The 22874-nt window shown below is 43.7% G+C and overlaps 1 protein-coding gene across 5 annotated transcripts in view; it reads right to left on the bottom strand.

Annotated features, from left to right (window-relative positions):
* Nucleotides 1-22600, bottom strand: part of LOC118370772 (kin of IRRE-like protein 3) — a 221083-nt gene extending 198483 nt beyond the window's left edge. For 2 of the 5 annotated variants that reach the window (XM_035755894.2, XM_035755897.2), the window contains exon 1: nucleotides 22155-22598. In XM_035755894.2, coding sequence (XP_035611787.1) covers nucleotides 22155-22197 — 43 coding nt within the window. In that variant the 5' untranslated portion in view covers nucleotides 22198-22598. Of the gene's footprint in view, nucleotides 1-22154 lie in introns of all 5 variants that reach the window. The other 3 variants (XM_035755895.2, XM_035755898.2, XM_035755899.2) reach the window with 2 other exon arrangements.
* Nucleotides 22601-22874: the final 274 nt, after the last annotated feature.

Raw genomic sequence — 22874 nt, 5'->3', positions numbered from 1 at the left:
ATGCCAGATATATTTTTAACCTAGTGAGCATGTCAAATGTATATATTTTTTGCTTAAAATTATAATTATAATGGGTTCCTCAAGGAAATAAATTTGGCCGGTGTGGCGGGCTCAAGGAAAAACAATTGTTCAGCGTGTTAGAAATTCGAGGGCCGATTTTTGGTCCCAGTTTGCCCCTGGCTACAGTAGTATACTGACTTTTTGTATTGTGAATTTTGTAAGCATCGGCTGAGGTGTGGAAAGCAGCTCTTGTGCTTTGCTCTGTGAAAGGACAGGTTCAGTAGGTGGGTGAATTAGCTGCTAGGCATTGTGCTACGAAAGTGAACTCAATCTCCAGCTAAATTACTCTTAATTCAATGTGCCCTTTTCATTCGCAGAGTGCTGATACATTTACCATTTAGCACTGGCAGTGCTATAGATTTAAGTTTGGCTTATGGGGGTTGTGACACCATCCAGTGTTGACCATATACTGCAGTGTGGGGGAGGTAGGCCAGTCGTGGGAGGGAGGCAGAGGCAAGAGGCCATTTCACATCTACACGTAGCTTGGTCTCTCATTTACTCACTCATCCTGGCTTCGCAGCTGGGAGGCTTGTCCGTGGCATTAATGATGCTCCCCTTGTGTAATCCTCCTCTGCGTTCCGACAAGGTGGAAGCAAGAGATGGAAGGAATTATGGACAGAAAGAGAAAAAGCAAGATAGAGAAATAGAAAAGTCTGCAGCACCCGGCCTCCCCCTGCTAGAATCCGAAGTCAAATGTCTGCTGTTTGCTGATGATCTGGTGCTTCTGTCACCAACCAAGTAGGGCCTACAGCAGCACCTAGATCTTATGCACAGATTCTGTCAGACCTGGGCCCTGACAGTAAATCTCAGTAAGACCAAAATAATGGTGTTCCAAAAAAGGTCCAATCACCAGGACCACAAATACAAATTCCATCTAGACACTGTTGACCTAGAGCACACAAAAAACGATACATACCTTGGCCTAAACATCAGCGCCACAGGTAACTTCCACAAAGCTGTGAACGATCTGAGAGACAAGGCAAGAAGGGCATTCTATGCCATCAAAAGAAACATCAATTTCAACATACCAATTAGGATTTGGCTAAAAATACTTGAATCAGTCATAGAGCCCATTGCCCTTTATGGTTGTGAAGTCTGGGGTCCGCTCACCAACCAAGACTTCACAAAATGGGACAAACACCAAATTGAGACTCTGCACGCAGAATTCTGCAAAAATATCCTCCGTGTACAACGTAAAAAACCAAATAATGTATGCAGAGCAGAATTAGGCCGATACCCACTAATTATCAAAATCCAGAAAAGAGCCGTTAAATTCTACAACCACCTAAAAGGAAGCGATTCACAAACCTTCCATAACATAGCCATCACCTACAGAGAGATGAACCTGGAGAAGAGTCCCCTAAGCAAGCTGGTCCTGGGGCTCTGTTCACAAACACAAACACACCCTCCAGAGCCCCAGGACAACAGCACAATTCGACCCAACCAAATCATGAGAAAACAAAAAGATAATTACTTAACACATTGGAAAGAATTAACAAAAAAAACAGAGCAAACTAGAATGCTATTTGGCCCTACACAGAGAGTACACAGCGGCAGAATACCTGACCACTGTGATTGACCCAAAATTAAGGAAAGCTTTGACTATGTACAGACTCAGTGAGCATAGCCTTGCTATTGAGAAAGGCCGCCGTAGGCAGACATGGCTCTCAAGAGAAGACAGGCTATGTGCTCACTGCCCACAAAATGAGGTGGAAACTGAGATGCAGTTCCTAACCTCCTGCCCAATGTATGACCATATTAGAGAGACATATTTCCCTCAGATTACACAGATCCAAAAAGAATTCGAAAACAAATCCAATTTTGAAAAACTCCCAATATCTACTGGGTGAAATTCCACAGTGTGCCATCACAGCAGCAAGATTTGTGACCTGTTGCCACGAGAAAAGGGCAACCAGTGAAGAACAAACACCATTGTAAATACAACCCACATTTATGCTTATTTATTTTATCTTGTGTCCTTTAACCATCTTTACATAGTTAAAACACTGTGTATATATAGATATATGACATTTGTAATGTCTTTACTGTTTTGAAACTTCTGTATGTGTAATGTTTACTGTTAATTTTTGTTGTTTTTCACTTTATATATTCACTTTGTATGTTGTATACCTCACTTGCTTTGGCAATGTTAACACATGTTTCCCATGCCAATAAAGCCCTTGAATTGAATTGAATTGAATTGAAATAGAAAGAAAGCTAGGGTTGGCAGGTCGCCTAGTGGTTAGAGTGTTGGGCCAGTAACAGAAAGGTTGCTAGATCAAATCCCCTAGCTGATAAGGTAAAAAATCTGCCATTCTACCCCTGAACAAGGCAGTTAACCCACTGTTCCTAGGCCATCATTGTAAATAATACTTTGTTCTTAACTGACTTGCCTAGTTAAATAAAGGTTGTTTAAAAAATAAATTGGAGGAACAGGGGACTGCTATCAGATGAGGTCCCCAGAACAAAGACAGAGTGGTGGAGAGGTAGCATGTCTGTCTGGGGGCTGAGAGTGGCAGTGGGAGTCCAATGTTCCATCAGAGGTCTTCACTCCTATACCACACACCATAATAGCATGATGGACTGGATGGGTAGCTGTGTTGCTAACTGTCTCTCTTTTAGAATCATTCAAAAAGTTAATCTTGGAGTTGAACTTCCTACGTGAAACTCTCTTGTGGTTCACATCCAGTTTTTCATCGTGTCCCTCACCTGGGAGGTGAAGCTAAAGTAGACAAGTCCCTATCTCACCAGCAGGCTTTCATACTCATCCCCCTACGACAAGACACAGGCCAGCATCACTCATCTCTCCACAGCACTAGCTGTCATACAGGCCATATGTCGGAGTTGTCCTGTCATGTTACGTTCGCTGAACTTTAAGATGTCTTGACCTGTTTTACGTTGCCTGAGGCGGGGGGATGGGAGAACACTGGTGCGCCAGGGCCTCTGGGAACAGGTATAAGTGCATATCTGATGTACCGTCATGTTAATACTTTTATGTTTGTATTTATTTATTTATTTTTTTCCTCATGACACACTACCCCAGCATGCACTGATTCAATTTCCTAGCTCTCACTCAGCCCGTTTGACTTAATCAGTCTGACAGACTCTGTGTGCCTGGGGAAAGTCTCTCTGCAGTCCCTTTTCTCCTCGACATTACGCTCCCTGTGACAAACGCACTCAGGCACCTTTCGCAGTGCAACGCTTGTACAAAGCCTTTGCGGTTCCATCAAACACACACACACACAAATGTATGTGCACAGCAGACATCCTTCTCCGTCTGTTCCTGTCCTGCTTTCACTTAACGTGCTTACGAAACAGCTTGCACAAACTGTGCACTAGCAATCTTTTGTGGAACGCAGCTATTCAACCATTTGTTATTAGGTGACACTCAAATTAATTACGGCTGTGTCCTATGGAGCCTGACCTCTGTTACATCAGTCCTTTTCAGACTCGTAATAAAAGCAGCAGGATAGAGAGCAGTGTTGGTTAACCTTAGACCAGAGCCGCACAGTCTGGCTAAGAAAGTGAACTGGAGAAAACTTCAGCGGACCGTGAGAGGCTTCCCACAGGGTCAGCAATTGAATTTGGTAACACAACATTGCCCCCGTGGCATCTTCAGACCTTGCAAAACTTACTGAGAAACTGAACAACACTGACACTTTCCTTGGCCCTTTAAGAACAACCGGTTTCTGCTTCTTCCTCTTTTGGCCTCTTTGTTCTTTTCGTCCTCCACCTGCCTGATCTGATAAAACTTCACAATTCCTGCCGTTAAAAGTCTGGTTATTCTCTGTAAGAGCATGGGCACATGTTGATTGAAAGCAGAAGGTGAAGGTCTCAAACTTTAAATATGATGGCTGAGGTCAATAGAGGTTATTTGAAATTCTTTTAATCGGTTTCACCTGACTTGTTCTCATCTCACATCAGCTCAGCCATTTGACCCCTATCTCCACTCTGAGCTGGTCTGAAATCTCTGATACATCTTCATTCGGCTTTGCCCCAAGCCTTTTCCTATTAAATTAGATGAAACAACACTCACACCTGTCAGTTCATATTCTTGAAGATGGAGCAATTTGCGCTTTTCTTGACTCCTCTAGATCTCATACTATCTTTGAAAGAAACATTCTTCTCTTCACCCTCCTTCACACCCCACTCCCTCTTCCTCACACAAACATCTCTCTCTCTCTCTCTCTCTCTCTCTGAGAAGTTGAGGAGAGGGGTGGGGTGTTCTATTTTGGCTCCCCCTTGACCTGCCTGTCTGGCAGGGGTCTCTAGGTGGCTGGTTATCATGCTGATTGCACCTGACAAACTCTTCCCCAGACGTAACATTTCTCCTTGCCTCTCCATCTCTCAACGCTCCCTTCCGCATGTCTAAGCATTCTAATGACATATGCTCGCAGGCTTTCTCCAGCCGAGCTGTATTAGTGGAGCGTGGCTTCCTCAGAGAAACATTGTGTGTGTGTGTGTGTGTGAGGGAGGGAGGGAGAAGAAGGGAAGATGGAGGAGGGGATGGAGGGATGGGGATTTGAGGTGGTGATGCTGTTAGATAAAAAGAAGGGGGGCATTTTTTGGTCTGCGGAGGGATTTTCTTTCTTTCTCCATTTTCATTATAAATAATGATGGAAATGAAAACATATTTTCCTTTCTCAAAGTGGCAATTTGCCTTTGTAATGATCAAGTCTGAGCCTTCATCTTTTTCATCCTCTCTGCCCTCCTTTCCTCTCATTCCTGGGCTGATAATTTCCACTTTATTTCCATTAGGCTGTTTGTTCACAGCGGTCTGTCGCTGTAATTGATTAGAGCTGTCGGTCTAACGGATGAGGCACGGCATCTCAGTCAGGCAAACAGCCCTCATCCCCCCACCCTCTTCCATTGAAAGCTGCTCTACTTTTAGAGATGGGGGGGCTATTACAATGACGGTGGTGATGGTGACATAGAACCCCTCCCAGCAGTGATAGAGTTCGGTGACACTGTGGCCTGTTGGATACATGCAGCCCTCAACCCATGGGAGCCCAGGTTGAAATCTGGTTCATGTCTCGATGGGGGCCACCATAGCTCCCACTCCATCATTATTTCAGGGATAACAGATTCTGTAAGCAACAGCCCACTCTCTCCCTCTTTCTGTGTGTGTGTGTGTGTGTGTGTGTGTGTGTGTGTGTGTGTGTGTGTGTGTGTGTGTGTGTGTGTGTGTGTGTGTGTGTGTGTGTGTGTGTGTGTGTGTGTGTGTGTGTGTGTGTTATGGTAGGGGAAAGATATTACGTTTAACCAGCTCTAACCCATGTTGAACTGTCACATGACACACTAGCCCCAAGAAATCCAGTATGTGAAACTTTGTTTTAAGACCCTCCTCATTTCATCAAGTGTATGTATGGCTGTATGTCTCCGATACCCTTTGCCTGTTTACCTGCTGTGGCTGACGAAATCAGAGTATCAGTTACATGTTCCAACTCATCATCCCACCTCATTAACTGTGGAAAGCATCAGGGTGCCTTTCCAGTTTTGTAAATGGTCAGTTCGCTTTGCACCCTAATTGGACTCAAGCCTTTTGATGGGGTCTGGTTTCTTCCTTTCTTCATCTTGCTTTAAAGAGATGGGTCAGAATAAATGTGTGGAGAAACTATGAAGTAGATGCCATTTCCTGAGGAGGCCTCAAAGGACAGGCAAATAAAGAGACCCCAAAATCTTCACTATCTGATCCACTACCCCTGGACACTGATCTCTGATCTCCTACCCCTGGACACTGATCTCTGATCTCCTACCCCTGGATAATGATCTCTGATCTCCTACCCCTGGACACTGATCTCTGATCTACTACCCCTGGACACTGATCTCTGATCTCCTACCCCTGGATACTGATCTCTGATCTCCTACCCCTGGACACTGATCTCTGATCTACTACCCCTGGACACTGATCTCTGATCTACTACCCCTGGACACTGATCTCTGATCTCCTACCCCTGGATACTGATCTCTGATCTCCTACTCCTGGACACTGATCTCTGATCTCCTATCCCCTGGACACTGATCGCTGATCTCCTACCCCTGGACACTGATCTCTGATCTACTACCCCTGGACACTGATCTCTGATCTACTACCCCTGGATACTGATCTCTGATCTCCTACCCCTGGATACTGATCTCTGATCTACTACCCCTGGACACTGATCTCTGATCTACTACCCCTGGATACTGATCTCTGATCTCCTACCCCTGGATACTGATCTCTGATCTACTACCCCTGGACACTGATCTCTGATCTCCTACCCCTGGATACTGATCTCTGATCTACTACCCCTGGACACTGATCTCTGATCTACTACCCCTGGATACTGATCTCTGATCTCCTACCCCTGGATACTGATCTCTGATCTACTACCCCTGGACACTGATCTCTGATCTACTACCCCTGGATACTGATCTCTGATCTCCTACCCCTGGATACTGATCTCTGATCTCCTACCCCTGGATACTGATCTTTGTCTGTGTTACTTTCTGTATCAGACATCTGCTGGTTTTAACCTGCAATACATTTGTTTGGCAGCCTTCAAAGAGGCACTGAAAGTCACTTGTGTTTTTGGGTTGTTCATTCCACATTTTTCTCCCAATATCGAGGTGATCAAGAGATGCACAGCAGAGAAGAAGAAATGATCTCTGCTTTTGGGAGAACAACTACATAACATACCACACCGATGCCAGGGCTTCCACAGGCACTCCTCATTAGGGTTGTTCTGGTACTTTGGCTCACGCAAACAAAGTATGTTTTCAGTAGGGAATTCTGTATGAATAAGCACGCTATGAATACCTACGGTTCCATTCAAATAACAGAAAGGATTTGGAATTGAAACGATCCTAGGCAATAGACTTCCATGGGGGAAGAGAAAAGAGGGGGACAAGATGATATTTGGCAGTTAGAGAGCAGCAGCACAGGAGGAGTGACGGCATACTCCAAGCCATTAACTCCCCACTCTGTGTGGAACAGGCCCATCTGGAAGAGACTCTCTGGACTGCTGGACATCCAGCTTTTCCCGCCGCAAATCTCCTCCACAGCGCTGTGTCTCCCTTAATCCAAATGAGTCCGTCAAACTAGCCCGAGTTACTCCGGCTGGAGCCCGGCAAAGTGCCTTTTAATGAAAGGCTGTTAATAATTCAATCTGGTCCCCATGAATACAAAGACTTGGAGAAGTTTAAGGACATTCGGAGGAGGTGAGTGGGGATTGGTGACACCTCTGAACATCCCACAGTGCACTGCCATGATGAACTTTAGATGCATTTTGCATTTTTTATGTCCTGCAGTACTATTGTCACACAGCATTGACCTGGTGGCATGCACCATCCTGCACCACTATTCAAAAGTCATACAAGGGTATTTCAAAACCCATTCCACTGGGCACAGACATCAGTTCAACATCTAGTTTTGATTTACATTTGGATGTGTGGTGAATTAGCTTGAATTCAATGTGAAATCTACAAATCATTTCACCATCTCTTTGGGTTTATCTTAAAAGTTGGGTGAAAGAAATATAAAATTCCCTTGATGACTTTTTTCAAGTCCAATCAGTTTTCCAAGTTGATTCAACGTCATCACATAGATTTTTTGTTGTTGTTGAAATTACATGGAAAAAATGTTGATTCAACCAGTTTTTGCCCAGTGGGGTTGTTCTTTTCTTGCTCCTCAACTATAAGCAAAATTGTGTCCAACATCACAGAAACCCAATGTGAGAGGCCTTTTAAACCTCAAAAGTCAAGCTGCTATGAGTCAGATACACAAACAATGTGTTTTAATACAATTAGAATCCAATGAAAGAGGAGAATAATCTCATTTGCGCTCAGTCACACAAAAACACACATGCACATCCCTAGCCGGGATTAGGACTGCAAGCTTCAGATAGGTTTAACTTGTGACAACAATCCCCCCCTTCCCTTTGAGTTTTTTCGCTCCCTCTTCCAAGTAGGAGATAGCGTTGTTTACCTTGGGAGGTATTGTATTCTGATGTTCTTAATCAGACAACAGTTAGATAACATAGACTTCAGAAGGGAGAGAAATCCCCAGTTGACTTATCTAAATACCTCCAAACGTTACTTTGCTGCTTACCGGGAAACCTAAGATGCATATTTCTTGTTATTCTTGTTATTTTTTAATATATTTTTTTACCTAGCAGCTTTCTGTGAGCATCAACAGCGCAGTACACCCTCCCTGAGAGTGATCCTCTCAGGCACACTGCTTTGTCAAACTATAGTACAAATATGTACTTCCACCTCACACACATCTGAGAAAAACATCTCCATTATATGACTTTTAAAATTACTTGGACATATCGAAGCTAAAATAGCCCTCAAATTGCAGCAACATACCAGGGTTCTAGCTGTGCCCTTCTGAGCGAAGGCAACACCTGTTCTGATGATCACACCACAGGCCAACCAAAGGTCTTGCAATTGATGGTCCATTTCAGAAGAGCTGTTCCCTGCTGTTGGAAAGCTAGCCCTTCCTGTTTTTTTTCAGAAGAATAAGTGTTGACCATACAGTTGTTGCCTGTACGCCAATCTATCTGGCCCATTGTTATATGTATAAGGAGTACCATCCACTCATCCATCATTGCATGACTCTGTGGTAACGTTATCACTTTAGATAAGGCTACAATAAACTGCACTCTGCTTTTAAGGATCTCTATTCCTCTAATCTAATCTCTGACATGGAGTCTGTTTATCATTGGACTGCCGGAGAATCCTCTGTGTCCCTCCACTTCCCTTTACACAGGAAATAATGAACGACCCTTCTACCTACCGACGCTCAGGTCTTCTTCCTTCACTGTCTGTTTGATCTCTCTCAGTGTAAGAGCCAGGGCAGTTTTGATGCATTATGATTAAATCAGGTTTAAGGGGAGTCTCCTGGCCCGGTATTGTTGGCCAGAGAAAGCGTTGCAATTTAGCATTGGGTGCTGGCCAAGGGAGAGTGGCAAACTGCGATGACTCCAGTGTGTGCCTCTGTGATTTGCACTGATGTCCCCCAGGGATTGAGCAATGACCACTGTCAATTCACCAGGGAGGCCTGCCAGATCGAAACCCCTGCCAACAGATTTGAAAGGATAGCAAGAAATGTAACCGCCCGATCGTGCATTAGTATTTTTCATCGCCTGGACCTTATTAAATTAAAAAAAGATCTCCTCAATATTAATTTGCACTTGAACTTCAGCTCTAAAAGAAAAAGAGAGTGGTGTGAAAAGTGCCCGTGAAGCCACAAATCATTAAATAAAAATAAGAGATGAACTCAAATTAATTACAGTTTCATTTACAAAGTTTACACTTTTACAATGTTTCATTCACAATGTTTACACTTACTTATTTCTGAAACCCATTTGAATTTGCATGACGATAAACTAAGGAGTCAGAGGAAGATGATGAGAGACAAATCATATAAAGTAGAGAGAGGGTGGGGCTGAGGCCCTGCACTGAGACATGATATCTGAGAATTACTTACAGCTGATCCTGAGTCTGAAAACCAGTTATTGCTGCATGTAAAAATAAACCTGTTTGTTCCATGTGGAGAGGACTCAGTGAATACAATCTGCTATGTATCAGACACATCAGAGAGACTCTCAATCAATATGGGACCTTGAGAATATTTATGTTTAGGTTGAAATGGATACAAACTTGGTTATATACTTCAGATGATCAGCCCCCAACCAATCCAACATTCTGCCTGAGTTGAGGCTACAACTCAAGCAGCAGTGGTCTGCTCAGTAGCGCCCTCCGAAGGACAGACTGTGAAATGGAGGTATCAGTGTTGGCAGATTGCTCTTTGGTACCTCAGGGAGAGGACTGATGAGGATATAAGAACGAGGCAGGAGGGAGTGGGATGGTAAACAACTCCATAATGACACAGAGACAGGCCTAACATTAGAGGCATGTCTATGGGCCAATGGGATTTTTCTGTCTAAGCACCAACTAAGAACTCCATCTCATCGATGGGGCTGCAGTGGAGCAGGGTGAGAGCTTCAAGTTCCTTGGTGTCCACATCACCAACAAACAAACATGGTTCAAGCACAACATGCCAGTCATGAAGCAGGCATGACAAAACCAATTCCCCCTCAGGAGACTGAAAAGATTTGGCATAGGTCCTCAGATCGAGAGCATTCTGACTGGTTGCATCACTGCCTGGTCTTAATGATCGGCTATGAAAAGCCAACTGACATTTATTTACTCCTGAGGTGCTGACTTGCTGCACCCTCGACAACTACTGTGATTATTATTATTTGACCATGCTGGTCATATTTGAACATCTTGGCCATGTTCTGTTATAATCTCCACCCAGCACAGCCAGAAGAGGACTGGCCACCCCTCATAGCCTGGTTCCTCTCTAGGTTTCTTCCTAGGATTTGGCCTTTCTAGGGAGTTTTTCTGAGCCACCGTGCTTCTACACCTGCATTGCTTGCTGTTTGGGGTTTTAGGCTGGGTTTCTGTACAGCACTTTTGAGATATCAGCTGATGTATGAAGGGCTATATAAATACATTTGATTTGATTTGATTTGGTATGGAAACTGGATCCAGGACCTCTAAACCAGGCGGTGTCAGAGGAAGGCCCTAAAAATGGTCAAAGACTCCAGCCACCCTAGTCATAGACTGTTCTCTCTGCTACCACATGTCAAGCAGTACCGGAGAACCAATTCTACGTCCAAGAGGCTTCTAAACAGCTTCTACCACCAAGCCTAGTTTCTTCGACCTGTAATATAACCTTTTGAAGTTTTCTTTCAACGTTCGGATGGACCTGCACGAGCGTTTGGATTTGTGTACTAAACGCGCTCACAAAAGTAGCTACTTGGACATAAATAATGGACATTATCGAACAAATCAAGCATTTATTGTGGAACTAGGATTCCTGGGAGTGCATTCTGATGAAGATCGTCAAAGATAAGGGAATATTTAAAATGTGATTTCTGATTTCTGTTGACTCCAGCATGGCGGATAATTTTATTTATTTTCTGAGCGCCGTCTCAGATTATTGCATGGTTTGCTCTTTCCGTAAAGTTTTTTAAAATCTGACACAGCGGTTGAATTAACTTCTTAAGGTATAGAGAGGGCAGCATTTTCACTTTTGGATAAATAGCGTGCACAATTTCAACTTCCTGGTATTTATGCCAAGAATATAAGATATGCAGATTTGGATAGAAAACACTCTGAAGTTTCTAAAACTGTTTGAATCATGTCTGTGAGTTTAACAGAATTTACGTAGCAGGCAAAATCCCAAGGACTAACCGTTCAAATTAAATTGTTTGAGGTCTCTGTCTGTTCAGTGAATTATCATTGGGAAACAGTATTTCTTAGGAACTTTTCTTGAGTTCCTACCGCTTCCACTGGATGTCACCAGTCTTTGGAATTTGGTTGAGGTTATTCATTTGTGCAATGAAGCAGTACGGCCATCTAGGAACTGCGTAACACTGTTGAGAGTTGCGCAAGACTTGAAAAGTAGCTTGGTATGTTGTCTTCCTGTATTGAACACAGATAGACCCGTCTTCAATTTGATCGATTATTAACGTTTAAAAATACGTAAAGTTGTATTACAAAGTAGTTTGAAATGTTTTGGCAAAGTTTACAGGCAACTTTTGAAATATTTTGTAGTGACATTGCGCAATTTGGAAGCTGTTTTTTTCTGGATCAAATGCGCCAAATAAATTGACATTTTGGATATATATGGACAGAATTAATCGAACAAAAGGACCAATTGTGATGTTTATGGGACATATTTTAGTGCCAACAAAAGAAGCTCGCCAAAGGTAAGGCATGTTTTATATTTTATTTCTGTGTTTTGTGTAGCGCCTGCAGGGTTGAAATATGCTACCCTCTTTGTTTACTGTTGTGCTATCATCTGATAATAGCTTCTTATGCTTTCGCCGAAATCGGACATGTTGGCTGGATTCACAACGAGTGTAGCTTTAATTTAGTATCTTACATGTGTGATTTAATGAAAGTTAGATTTTTATATAATTTATTTGAATTTGCCTGCGCTGCATTTTCCCTGGCTTTTGGCCAAGTGGGACGCAAGCGTCTCCTATACCATAACAAGTTAAGGAGAGGTATATCTATATTTTCATGTCTAACAATTGTATTTATCGACATTATAATGATTATTTCTGTAAAATGATGAGGCTTTCTGCAATATCACCGAATGTTTTTGGAACTAGTGAACGTAACACACCAATGTATACTGAGATTTTTTTTATAAAAATATGAACTTTATCAAACAAAACATACATGTATTTTGTAACATGAAGTCGTATGTGTCAGGATTTGGCCAGGGTTGTTCCGGTTTTTGGTCACTAGATGCCCCCATTGTGCCTTTTGACCTTTTGTTTTCCCTTGATCCCCATTATTATTTGCACCTGTGCCTCGTTTCCCCTGATTGTATTTAAACCCTTTGTTTTACTCAGTTCTTTGCTCTGTGTTTGTATGTTAGCACCCAGCCCTAGTACTCTGTGAGCTCTTGTTGATCCTTTTTGTCTTGGAGGATTGCCTTTGTTCTTGTGGAATTCCTTTTGAGGTTGTGGAGTTACATGTTTTCCTGAAGAACTTCACTTTTTACTTCATTAAATACACCGTCTCAAGTACTGCTGTGTGCCTCATCTTCTGGGTTCTGCTGACTATTCGTGGCTCAGTTGGTTTAGTGACTGTTTCTCACTCCAGAGACCCGGGTTCGTAACCGGGTCCTGACAGTATGAGTGTGATCTGATGAAGATCGCCAAAGGTTAGTGATACATTTTATCTCTATTTGTGCCTTTTGTGACTCCTCTCTTTGGCTGGAAACTTGCTGACTTTTTCTGTGAGTTGGTGGTGACCTAACCTAATCGTTTGTGGTGCTATCGCTGTAAAGCCTATTTGAAATCAGACACTGTGGTGGGTTTAACAACAAGATTACCTTTAATACGGTATAAGATACATGTATGTTTGAGGAATTTAAATGATAAGATTTTTGTTGTTTTGAATTTGGCGCCCTGCACTTCCCTGGCTGTTGTCATCATATATAGCCTGTCTTTTTACTGTTGTTTTATTTCTTTACTTACCTATTGTTCACCTAATACCTGTTTTGCACTATTGGTTAGAGCCTGTAAGTAAGCATTTCACTGTAAGGTCTACTACACCTGTTGTATTCGGCGCACGTGACAAGTAAACTTTGATTTTATTTGGGATCGTCTCAGACCAACCAACTGGACATCTAATGAAACGGAGGATTATTTCTGTCTTTAATGAAGCCCTTTGTGAGGAAAAACTGGCTCCCCAGTGGGTGGACCTGGCTCCCAAGTGGGTGAGCCTATGGCTGCGCCCCTTCCCAGTCAATTGAAATCCATAGATAGGGGCCTAATGAATTTATTTCAAATGATTGATTTCCTTATATAAATCAGTCAAATCTGTGAAATTGTTGCATGTTGCGTTTCTCGATCCCGATAACGGGATTGCAGCCCTAAGAAGTTTAATGTGTTTGGAATCCAGGAAGAGTAGCTGCTGCCTTGACAGCAGCTAATGGGGATCCAGGAAAACCTGGGGCGGCAGGTAAACTAGTGGCTAGCGCGTTGCACTAGTAACCGAAAGGTTGCAAGATCGAATCCCTGAGCTGATAAGGTAAAAATCTGTCGTTCTGTCCCTGAACAAGTCAGTTAACCCACTGTTTCCAGGCCGTCATTGAAAGTAAGAATTTGTTCTTAACTGACTTGCCAGGTTAAATAAAGGTAAAAAAAATCAAATATATACATAGGAATACCTAGGATAGGATAAAGTAATCCTTCTCACCCCCCCCCCCCTTAAAAGATTTAGATGCACTATTGTAAAGTGGCTGTTCCACTGGATGTCATAAGGTGAATGCACCAATTTGTAAGTCGCTCTCGATAAGAGCGTCTGCTAAATGACTTAAATGACTTAAATGTAAAATGTAAATGTATATATATATATATATTAAATGGGGATCCACAATAAATCCACAAGAAATACAAAATACACATACAAAAGGTTAATTTGCATGTATACTGAACAAAACCAGAAACGCAACATGCAACAATTATTTTAAAAGACTATGCATATATAGTTAAAGTGACTATGCATACTGTATATGATAAACATGGCATAGCAGCAGTGTAAAAAGAGGGGTTGGGGGGCACACAATGCAAATTGTCTGGGTAGCCATTTCATTACCTGTTAAGGAGTCTTACTGCTTGCCATGCGGTAGTAGAGAGAACAGTCTATGACTGGGGAGGCTGGGGTCTTTGACAATTCTTAGGGCCTTCCTCTGACACCGCCTGGTGTAGAGGTCCTGAATGGCAGGCAGCTTAGCCCCAGTGATGTACTGGGCCGTATGCACTACCCTCTGTAGTGCATTGCGGTCAGAGGCCGAACAATTGCCGTACCAGGCAGTGATGCAGCCAGTTGCAGGTGAAGAAATGGGATGTGGAGGTTCTGGGCTGGCATGGTTACACGTGGTCTGCGGTTGGATGTATTGTCAAGTTCTCTAAAACGACGTTTGAAGTGGCTTATGGTTGAGAAATTAACATTAAATTGTATGCCAATGTAACGGTATAGATTCCGTTCCTCTCCTCGCCCCTACCTGGGCTCGAACTAGGGACCCTCTGAACACATCAAAGCTACCTCCCACGAAGCATCGTTGCCCATCGCTCCACAAAAGCCACGGCAAGGGGAACAACTGCTTCAAGGTCTCAGAGCGAGTTACATCACCGATTGAAACGCTATTAGCACGCACCCTACTAACAAGCTAGCCATTTCACATCGGTTACACTCACCCCCCTTTTGACCTCCTCCTTCTCTGCAGCAACCAGTGATCCGGGTCAACAGCATCAATGTAACAGTATAGCTTCCGTCCCTCTCCTCACCCCTACCTGGGCTCGAACCAGGGTCCCTCTGCACACATCGACAACACCCACCATCGAAGGATTGTTACCCATCGCTTCACACAGCCAAGGGGAAACTACTTCAAGGTCTCGGAGCGAGTGACATCACCGATTGAAACGCTATTCGCGCGCACCCTGCTAACTAGTTAGCCATTTCACATCGGTTACACTAACAGCTCTGGTGGACATTCCAGCAGTCAGCATGCCAATTGCAAGCGCCGTCAAAACTTGAGACATCTGTGGCATTGTGTTGTGTGACAAAAATGCACATTTTAGAGTGGCCTATTATAGTCCCCCGCGCAAGGTGCACCTGTGAAATCATGCTGTTTAATCAGCTTCTTGATATGCCATAACTGTCAGGTGGATGGATTATCTTGGCAAAGGAAACATGCTCACTAACAGGGATGTAAACAAATGTGTGCACAAATATGAGAAGTACGCTTTTTGTGTGTATGGAAAATGCCTGGGATCTCCTATTTCAGCTCATAAAACATGGGACCGGCACTTTACATGTTGTGTTTATATTTTTGTTCAGTATATATTGCCGCACAAGGCCTGCTGACATAATTGGCATTGCACAGCAGTACCCCCCGCAACTCTGACACACATACACACACATTCATTTTGATATGCACAGAACAAGCACACACAGTTAGCTGGCATCGGCCAATTTAAAACTATTTCCATCTCTGGTAAGAAACATTGGCATGAGAGAGGGAGAACAGAGAGAGAGAAATGGCATGAGAGAGGGAGAACAGAGAGAGAGAAATGGAAGGAGGGAGTGAGGGAGGTAGAGAGCCGAGTTCATCCAGGTGTAATATTGGTCTGTCCCAGAAACTTCCTGCAAAACACTTTGAAGCTGTTATCAGATCAGAAACCCAATTCCTCAAGTGCCTCCTGTGCCAAAACACCAAATGCATCTTCCATCCTCCCTCCAACACGGCCTGTAACAATCCTGTCAATGCATTTACTTGGTGGTTTACTCACAAATGCTTCAGCCGCTTCCAGGATACACAACATTATATCGGCAGCAGTAGGCAGCGAAGAGGATGGCATGCGATTTACCCAAGGTAATAACTCCAGATTTGCACTGATAACAATATCAATGCCGGGAGCAACGCTTTTTCCACTCTGCAAGAGCAATGGGCAGCAAAAACAGCCAGAGATGGGAAAACACATGTGGATTGTTATTTTGCGGCAAAGTCAGGAGTTCTCAAGAACATAATAGACAACCATAACACATTAGAATCATCATTATTAAACTCTCCAAAGTGAATTGAATTGCTAACGTAATTTGCTCCTCTATTTTGGTACTAATGGAACTGTTACGTGCCATTTAGAAATCAAGAGAAACAATGCTCTGTTCCCAAACATGCAGTGTATAGCCTCACGCTGATCATATCTACATACATTTTCGATACAACATACCCAAAACTATATAACTGAAAAAAATTATCTCTTTACTAAAGAGGAGGAAATTGAGTTAACAACTGATGAGCAAGCTACATATTGCTTCCACTCTACTACCCCCTTCCCAACCTTTTCTCTGCCCAGCTATCCCCTGCACAGGAACAAGGAGGTAGGCACAGGGTTTTGACCAGCTGTGCCATGCTGACGCTGCCGGAACAGAAGCACGGTATACGACCCGCCTTACCCGGCACTGTTGATCTCCCTTGCCAAGCCACTGCGCTCGGCTCCCACTGAGACAGAATAACATTGCCTGTTGTTTCCTGTGCATTAGGCTGCAATTTAGAAACCATTAATCCCCTCTTTAATCTGTCAAAAATTCCCGACTGTGCTCAGAGAAGGCAGCTGCCTCCCAGTGTGCCCGTCTTCCCCCTTCTGCTATCTCCCCATATCCTGACACTCCTTATGAGAGACAGACAGGCCACGTATGGTGCTGCCCACGTATTCAAAGAAAGAGGGGGAATAGGGAAAGGGTGGGACTGAGGAGTGCAGGTGGGTGCTAACCCTCACTCCACAGGTGACCTCATGAACACAACAGCATCTGGTTGAATTACTTAACATTTCGCCCAGCAGACATGTAATCCGGGTTAATGCCCTTTTGCCGAGAGTGCTCCAATCTGGATAAATTCATCCCCTCGGAATGAGATCCAAGATGAGTGAGATCCAAGATCCAAGCGAAAAGTCTCAGCGAGTGAGAGAAGACGTGGCTGGGGGTTGGAGGGATATTGGAGTATGTAATACCGAATGGTACGGAGGGGGTCTTTGGAGTATTCTTGGGAACAGTGATGCCATTGGAGAATTGTAATGAACTCCAGTAAACACAGTTTTATTTTTGTTGACTGCTTAAGAGGATCATTGCCTGATTTGCAAGAATAGTTTCCAAACTAATGATTTTCCTTTTCTCCCTGACCGGAATCCGACTTGAAGAGATTCCATCCATTTAATCGGATTAAGCAGACAGACAAAATATGAAGAGAATAGAGAACATTGAATGTCTTTGAAATGATCTCTTACTTATGCTTGTTTGGCATCTGCTAAAGGCCCATGATGCAAGCATCAAGATACACGATGCATAACAATGAATTACAAAGACAACAGCTGATTTAAAATGCAATAGCTTTAATTACACGGTAACTCAATGATCTAATTACTCTAATCGAATTGTAACAAAAGCCATAACCTATTATCAATCATCAAAAACAATGCCAGCTACTCTGAAGGCAAAAACCTACTAAACAATGTCTATTCACTCAACATAAACCTGTAACCTTATCTAATATTATTGTAAATAACTTTCTGTAGAATGACCCCTTTTGAAGGCCTATCCATTGCTTACCACTGGGACTGAGAGCCAAAGCTTTCTAGACACAGCTCCTGATTATTTATTCATATGTTTACTACAAGAAATATCCATTGGGAAATGTCAGCCTGGATTGGATTAGGCTTAATCTATTATGACAGAAAAATCAGCAGGGGTCATGGGGTGTCTGAGGTGACTTATATCGCTAGCCTTGATGATACACAAAGCACAAACAAGGTAACAAAGGTTGGCTCACAACGTCACATCCCATTGGAGGACATCAATATCAATCTTCCGTGGAGACGTGGCCCTGCTAGAGTTACTTCCTTACAGCATGTGTCATCATTGAGGGGTGAAGAGTTAAGATAGAAGACACATTATGTGCCCTTCCTCTATCTCATTAGACATCATGTTGACAACAGAAACAGGAAGATAGACCACAGCAGAAGCTGTGTGAGAAAGTCTGTATGATGACTAAAGGAGAGTGTTTGACAGTATATGGAAAAAAATGTAAATTCATTTGTTTTAGCTTGTGGTTGAAATGGCTAAATCTATTAATTACAATTTGATTATTATGTGTTATAATCCATACATTTACAAGGGGTTTAACACATGCATTGCTTGCAAATAACTATTTAGAATGCAGAATGATGCAATAAAATGGAGAAAACATTGACCAATGTCATTTGGGGATGATTGGTATTTTGAAATGTGATGGAGGGTTTTTACTCTTTCAAAGAAGCAAGGAGATTTACTCCAAAATCCCAAAAACCAAACATGACATTGTGTTGACATTTAATTATGAAGCTATTAGGAATTTGGTATCAAAGCTTGTGTTCCGTGAAAAGCGGGTTTAGGTTCAGAATAGGCAGACAGTTAATAGACAGCAGTAAATTAAATCGAGGCTTGTGGGGTGCTAAGACCTTCTTTCCAGGGTTAAGAAACAGCTTAGTGTCATGGCAGGGTGGTGACTTAGCACTAGGAGGTCTAGGAGTGTGCCTGTGAGCTGGAAAAGAGGAAGGAAGCCAAAAGATGGAGAGGGAGAAGGAGAGATAAAGAGAGAGGAATGGAGTCCATTGATGTTCTGCACTGCCCCCAGTGTGCAAACCCGAGGCCAGTAGAATGATTAGAGGTGTTGCCTATAAGTACCATCCAAGCAACTACTGGACAGTTTGCTTATGATTTTAATAAGGAGGCCAGGGATCTGGGTCTAGTTTGAGAGAGAGTCACTCCATATACCTCTGTGTGGTTTTTTGGTTCCAGTCTGCCACAGGGACAGGCACAGCCAGTACAAGACTCTATTCTTAAACTGGCTCCCTCCACAGGGACTTTCTGTACTCAGAAATTCCAGCACCATTTCCCTGAGAGCAGAGATGGTGTTCAATCACACTGTAACCCTTATGAGAGACATGGATATAGGGAAAGAGAGAGAAAGAGAGAGAATGAGAGAGACAATGAGAGAGATAGACGAGGTCTCGGGACAGGTTTTGCCTGCGGTGACTGCCTTCTTGGGGACATTCTATCAGGATCCTCCTGGCTCACACCGTGTCATCAGTCAGTAGTGGATCAGGTGAGTGCCAGGGAACCCTGCATACAGTACTGGCAGGATTGAGATCAGCACAACTCAGGACCAATCTCTCTCTCTCTCTCTCTCTCTCTCTCTCTCTCTCTCTCTCTCTCTCTCTCTCTCGAAAATGGCTCTCTCTAGAGTCTCAGCCACACAATTCCCTCTATCCCTTTTTCATAAAAGATATCGGCTGAAGGTAGCTGGCAACATAAACAGAGTAATAATTTGTAAGACTAGAATTAGCTATAGGGGGAAAGTTGCTGGTAAAATAACTGGTAAAAGGCAAGCAGACAGGTTGTTATCTCCTGTTTACCTGCTAGGGCTTATATTATTTTATATTATGGTAATAACAAACTCAGCTGAATTGTAGAGCAATCTCGCACCGGTCTGCATTACCTGAGATATATGCTGGTTGGTTTTTAGTTGTTTTTCCCAAAACTAAAAATATCACCTATAATGAAGGGGAAAATGATTATGCTGGTAAAATAACTGTGCACACAGAGTAGATGTATCGAGATCTATGCAGCGATGATATTAGAATGTTCAATTGCTGTATATGGTATTTCAGCAGGTAGGCTATCATCATCAGGTAAACTCAGCATAAAAAGAAACGTCCCTTTTTCAGGACCCTGTCCTTCAAAGATAACTTCACAGATCTTAATTGTAAAGGGTTTAAACACTGTTTCCCATGCTATTTCCCATTCAATGGACCATAAGCAATGAATGAACATGCACCTGTGGAACGGTTGTTAAGACACTAACAGCTTACAGACGGTAGGCAATTAAGGTCACAGTTATGAAAACTTAAGTCACGAAAGAGGCATTTCTACTGACGCTGAAAAACACCAAAGGAAAGATGCCCAGTGTCCCTGCTCATCTGCGTGAATGTGCCTTAGGCATGTTGCAAAGAGGCATGAGGACTGCAGATGAGGCCAGGGCAATAAATTGCAATGTCCGTACTGTGAGACACCTAAGCACTACATTGAGACAGGACAGACATCTGATCATCCTTGCAGTGGCAGACCACGTGTAACAACACCTGCACAGGATCGGTACATCCGGACATCACACCTGTGGGACAGGTACAGGATGGCAACAACAACTGCCTGAGGTACACCAGGAAAGCAACAATCCCTCCATCAGTGCTCAGAGGGTCCGCAATAGGCTGAGAGAGGCTGGACTGAGGGCTTGTTGGCCTGTTGTAAGGAAGGTCCTCACCAAACACCAACAACGTCGCCTATGGGCACAAACCCACTGTCGCTGGACCACACAGGACTGGCAAAAATGGCTCTTTACTGAGAAGTCATGGTTTTGTCTCACCAGGGGTGATGGTCGGATTTGTGTTTATCGTCGAAGGAATGAGCGTTACACCGAGGCCTGTACTCTGGAGCGGGATTGATGTGGAGGTGGGGGGTACGCCATGGTCTGGGGTGGTATGTCACAGCATCCTCGGACTGAGCTTGTTGTCATCGCAGGCAATCTCAACGCTGTGCGTTACAGGGAAGACATCCTCCTCCCTCATGTGGTACCCTTCCTGCAGGCTCATCCTGACATGACCCTCCAGCATGACAATGCCACCAGCCATACTGCTCATTCTGTGCGTGATTTCCTGCAAGACATTAATGTCAGTGTTCTGCCATGGCCAGCGAAGAGCCCGCAACTCTATCCCATTGAGCACGTCTGGCACTTGTTGTTATATGTTATTAAGTTTGCTGAAAATAAATGCAGTTGACAGTGAGAGGACGTTTCTTTTTTTGCTGAATTTAGTTTGGCAATTATCAGCTTCTTAGTTTAAAGGGGGAAAGGGGAAAAGCTTGAGAATAGTAATTTGGTTCAATCTGACACAAATTAGAAAGACTTAACTTCCTTTTCCCCCTGTTGATTTTGAACATAAGGTTATGAGAGAGCTGAGGGACAGAACCCTGCTTAGATGCCAACCCAGTGTGAGGGGTCAAACTTTGAAAAGAAGCTGTGACAGCTAACCCTGACACCCTCTGGGATTAGCTCATGCTCCCATTGTGGGTCAGTTACCATGGCCACGGAGGAACTAACACACTGCACACACACTCTCCCTACTCTGCGTGACCACAGAGGAGCTAACACACTCCCGTCTGGTCTCAGTCCAGCCACATCTCACCCAGACATCACATAGTGACGATCCCAGACTTCTCACATGTTACTGACAGCGAGAGTTACATTGTTTTCCAAAGACAACCACCTGCTGGCAAGAAGGGAAAACAACCCATCCATCCATCCATCTTCATTTCTAACCCACTGTCTAAGATCGAAATCAGCTGCAGACTTGGTCAAAGGGATAGTGTTGTTCAGAGTGCTCTATTCTAAGCATTACTTATCTTCCTCTGTGGTCCTGACCAACCCTCCGGTAAGTCTCTGGCAAAGAGATTGTCAGGGGTAGAAATAGCTGCGGAAAATGAAAAAAATTGCTCTGGCAAAGAGATTGTCATAGTTTCAAAACAATGTGAGTTGTGGGGAGCAAACGCTTCATCGAGCTGGTATGTGAGCACTCAGAGGAGCGTGCCTGGTGACTACATTCAATCTGAAAAGGAGTGTCTAACCAGACTGACAGGGCACAAGCCATGATGAACTCCTGAGACAGGGCACCACCGTCTAAAACTGTTAAAACCTCTAAACACAAGTATTGCATTATTATCCAGCAGTTTCCTCCCCATATAGCACAGTGACAGACCATTGAGGGAAAATAAGACAAATCTGACTGCATCAGCTCTGACAGCTCACAGCAGAGACTACTTCAAAGAAAATGCTCCCTATTCACATGCAGTCACGAACTAACACAGATAATAACAGAAGGGTACTAGACAGATACAGTGGATAAGAAGAAAAGAGCCAGTGGACTTACCATGTCCAGAGATCCACAGGAACACAACGACCCAGGGGATCATGGCTGGAGAGGAAGAGGGTGAACCTCTGAAACACAGTGGACGAGTGTGTGAAATTGAAGTTGACACACAAACACACACAACAGTGCTCTTCTGTGCAGTTCTGGATGGGTGCTACAGTCCCTCAATGATGTCCCTGCTGTCAGGGATATAGCTTTAACTCTTCTGTCCAGTCTTCCTCCTCTTCTTCTTCTTTTCCTTTTGTTCTTCTCTCTCTCCTTCTCTCTATGTCACTCTTCAGAGTTGCCGATGGTCAGTGTTGCTTCTCTCTCCTGTTGATGTGTAGACTCTTTCAGCGTGAGCTTTCTCGCGTTCTCTCGCTCTTATGCTGGCTCGGTCTCACTGATGTTCCATTCTCAATCTCTGAGTGCCTCTACTCGCCTCTCTCTCGCACTCTCTCTCTACCAGTAGAAGCTCCTGGTAAGGCTCCTCCTTCCAGCTCCCTCTCTCCTTCTCCTCTGTCCTTTTCTCGCTGCCTGCCTGTCTGTTTCAGTGCCTGTGTCGGAGCTTGTGCTGCAGCGGGTCCGGCTGGGAGAATCAGCTTGCTCTAATCTCTGAGAACTAGGAGCTCTATACGGGAGAATTAACAGAGGACCATCTTTGGCTGCACTGTGGACAACACAGACGTCCACAAACAAAAGTGCAGCTGTCCTCCATGGCTTCCTGCCTAACATGGGACT

This window comes from Oncorhynchus keta, chromosome 1, assembly GCF_023373465.1.
Source record: "Oncorhynchus keta strain PuntledgeMale-10-30-2019 chromosome 1, Oket_V2, whole genome shotgun sequence".
NCBI classification, from domain to species: Eukaryota; Metazoa; Chordata; class Actinopteri; order Salmoniformes; family Salmonidae; genus Oncorhynchus; species Oncorhynchus keta.
This window is presented reverse-complemented; position numbering and strand designations above follow the sequence as displayed.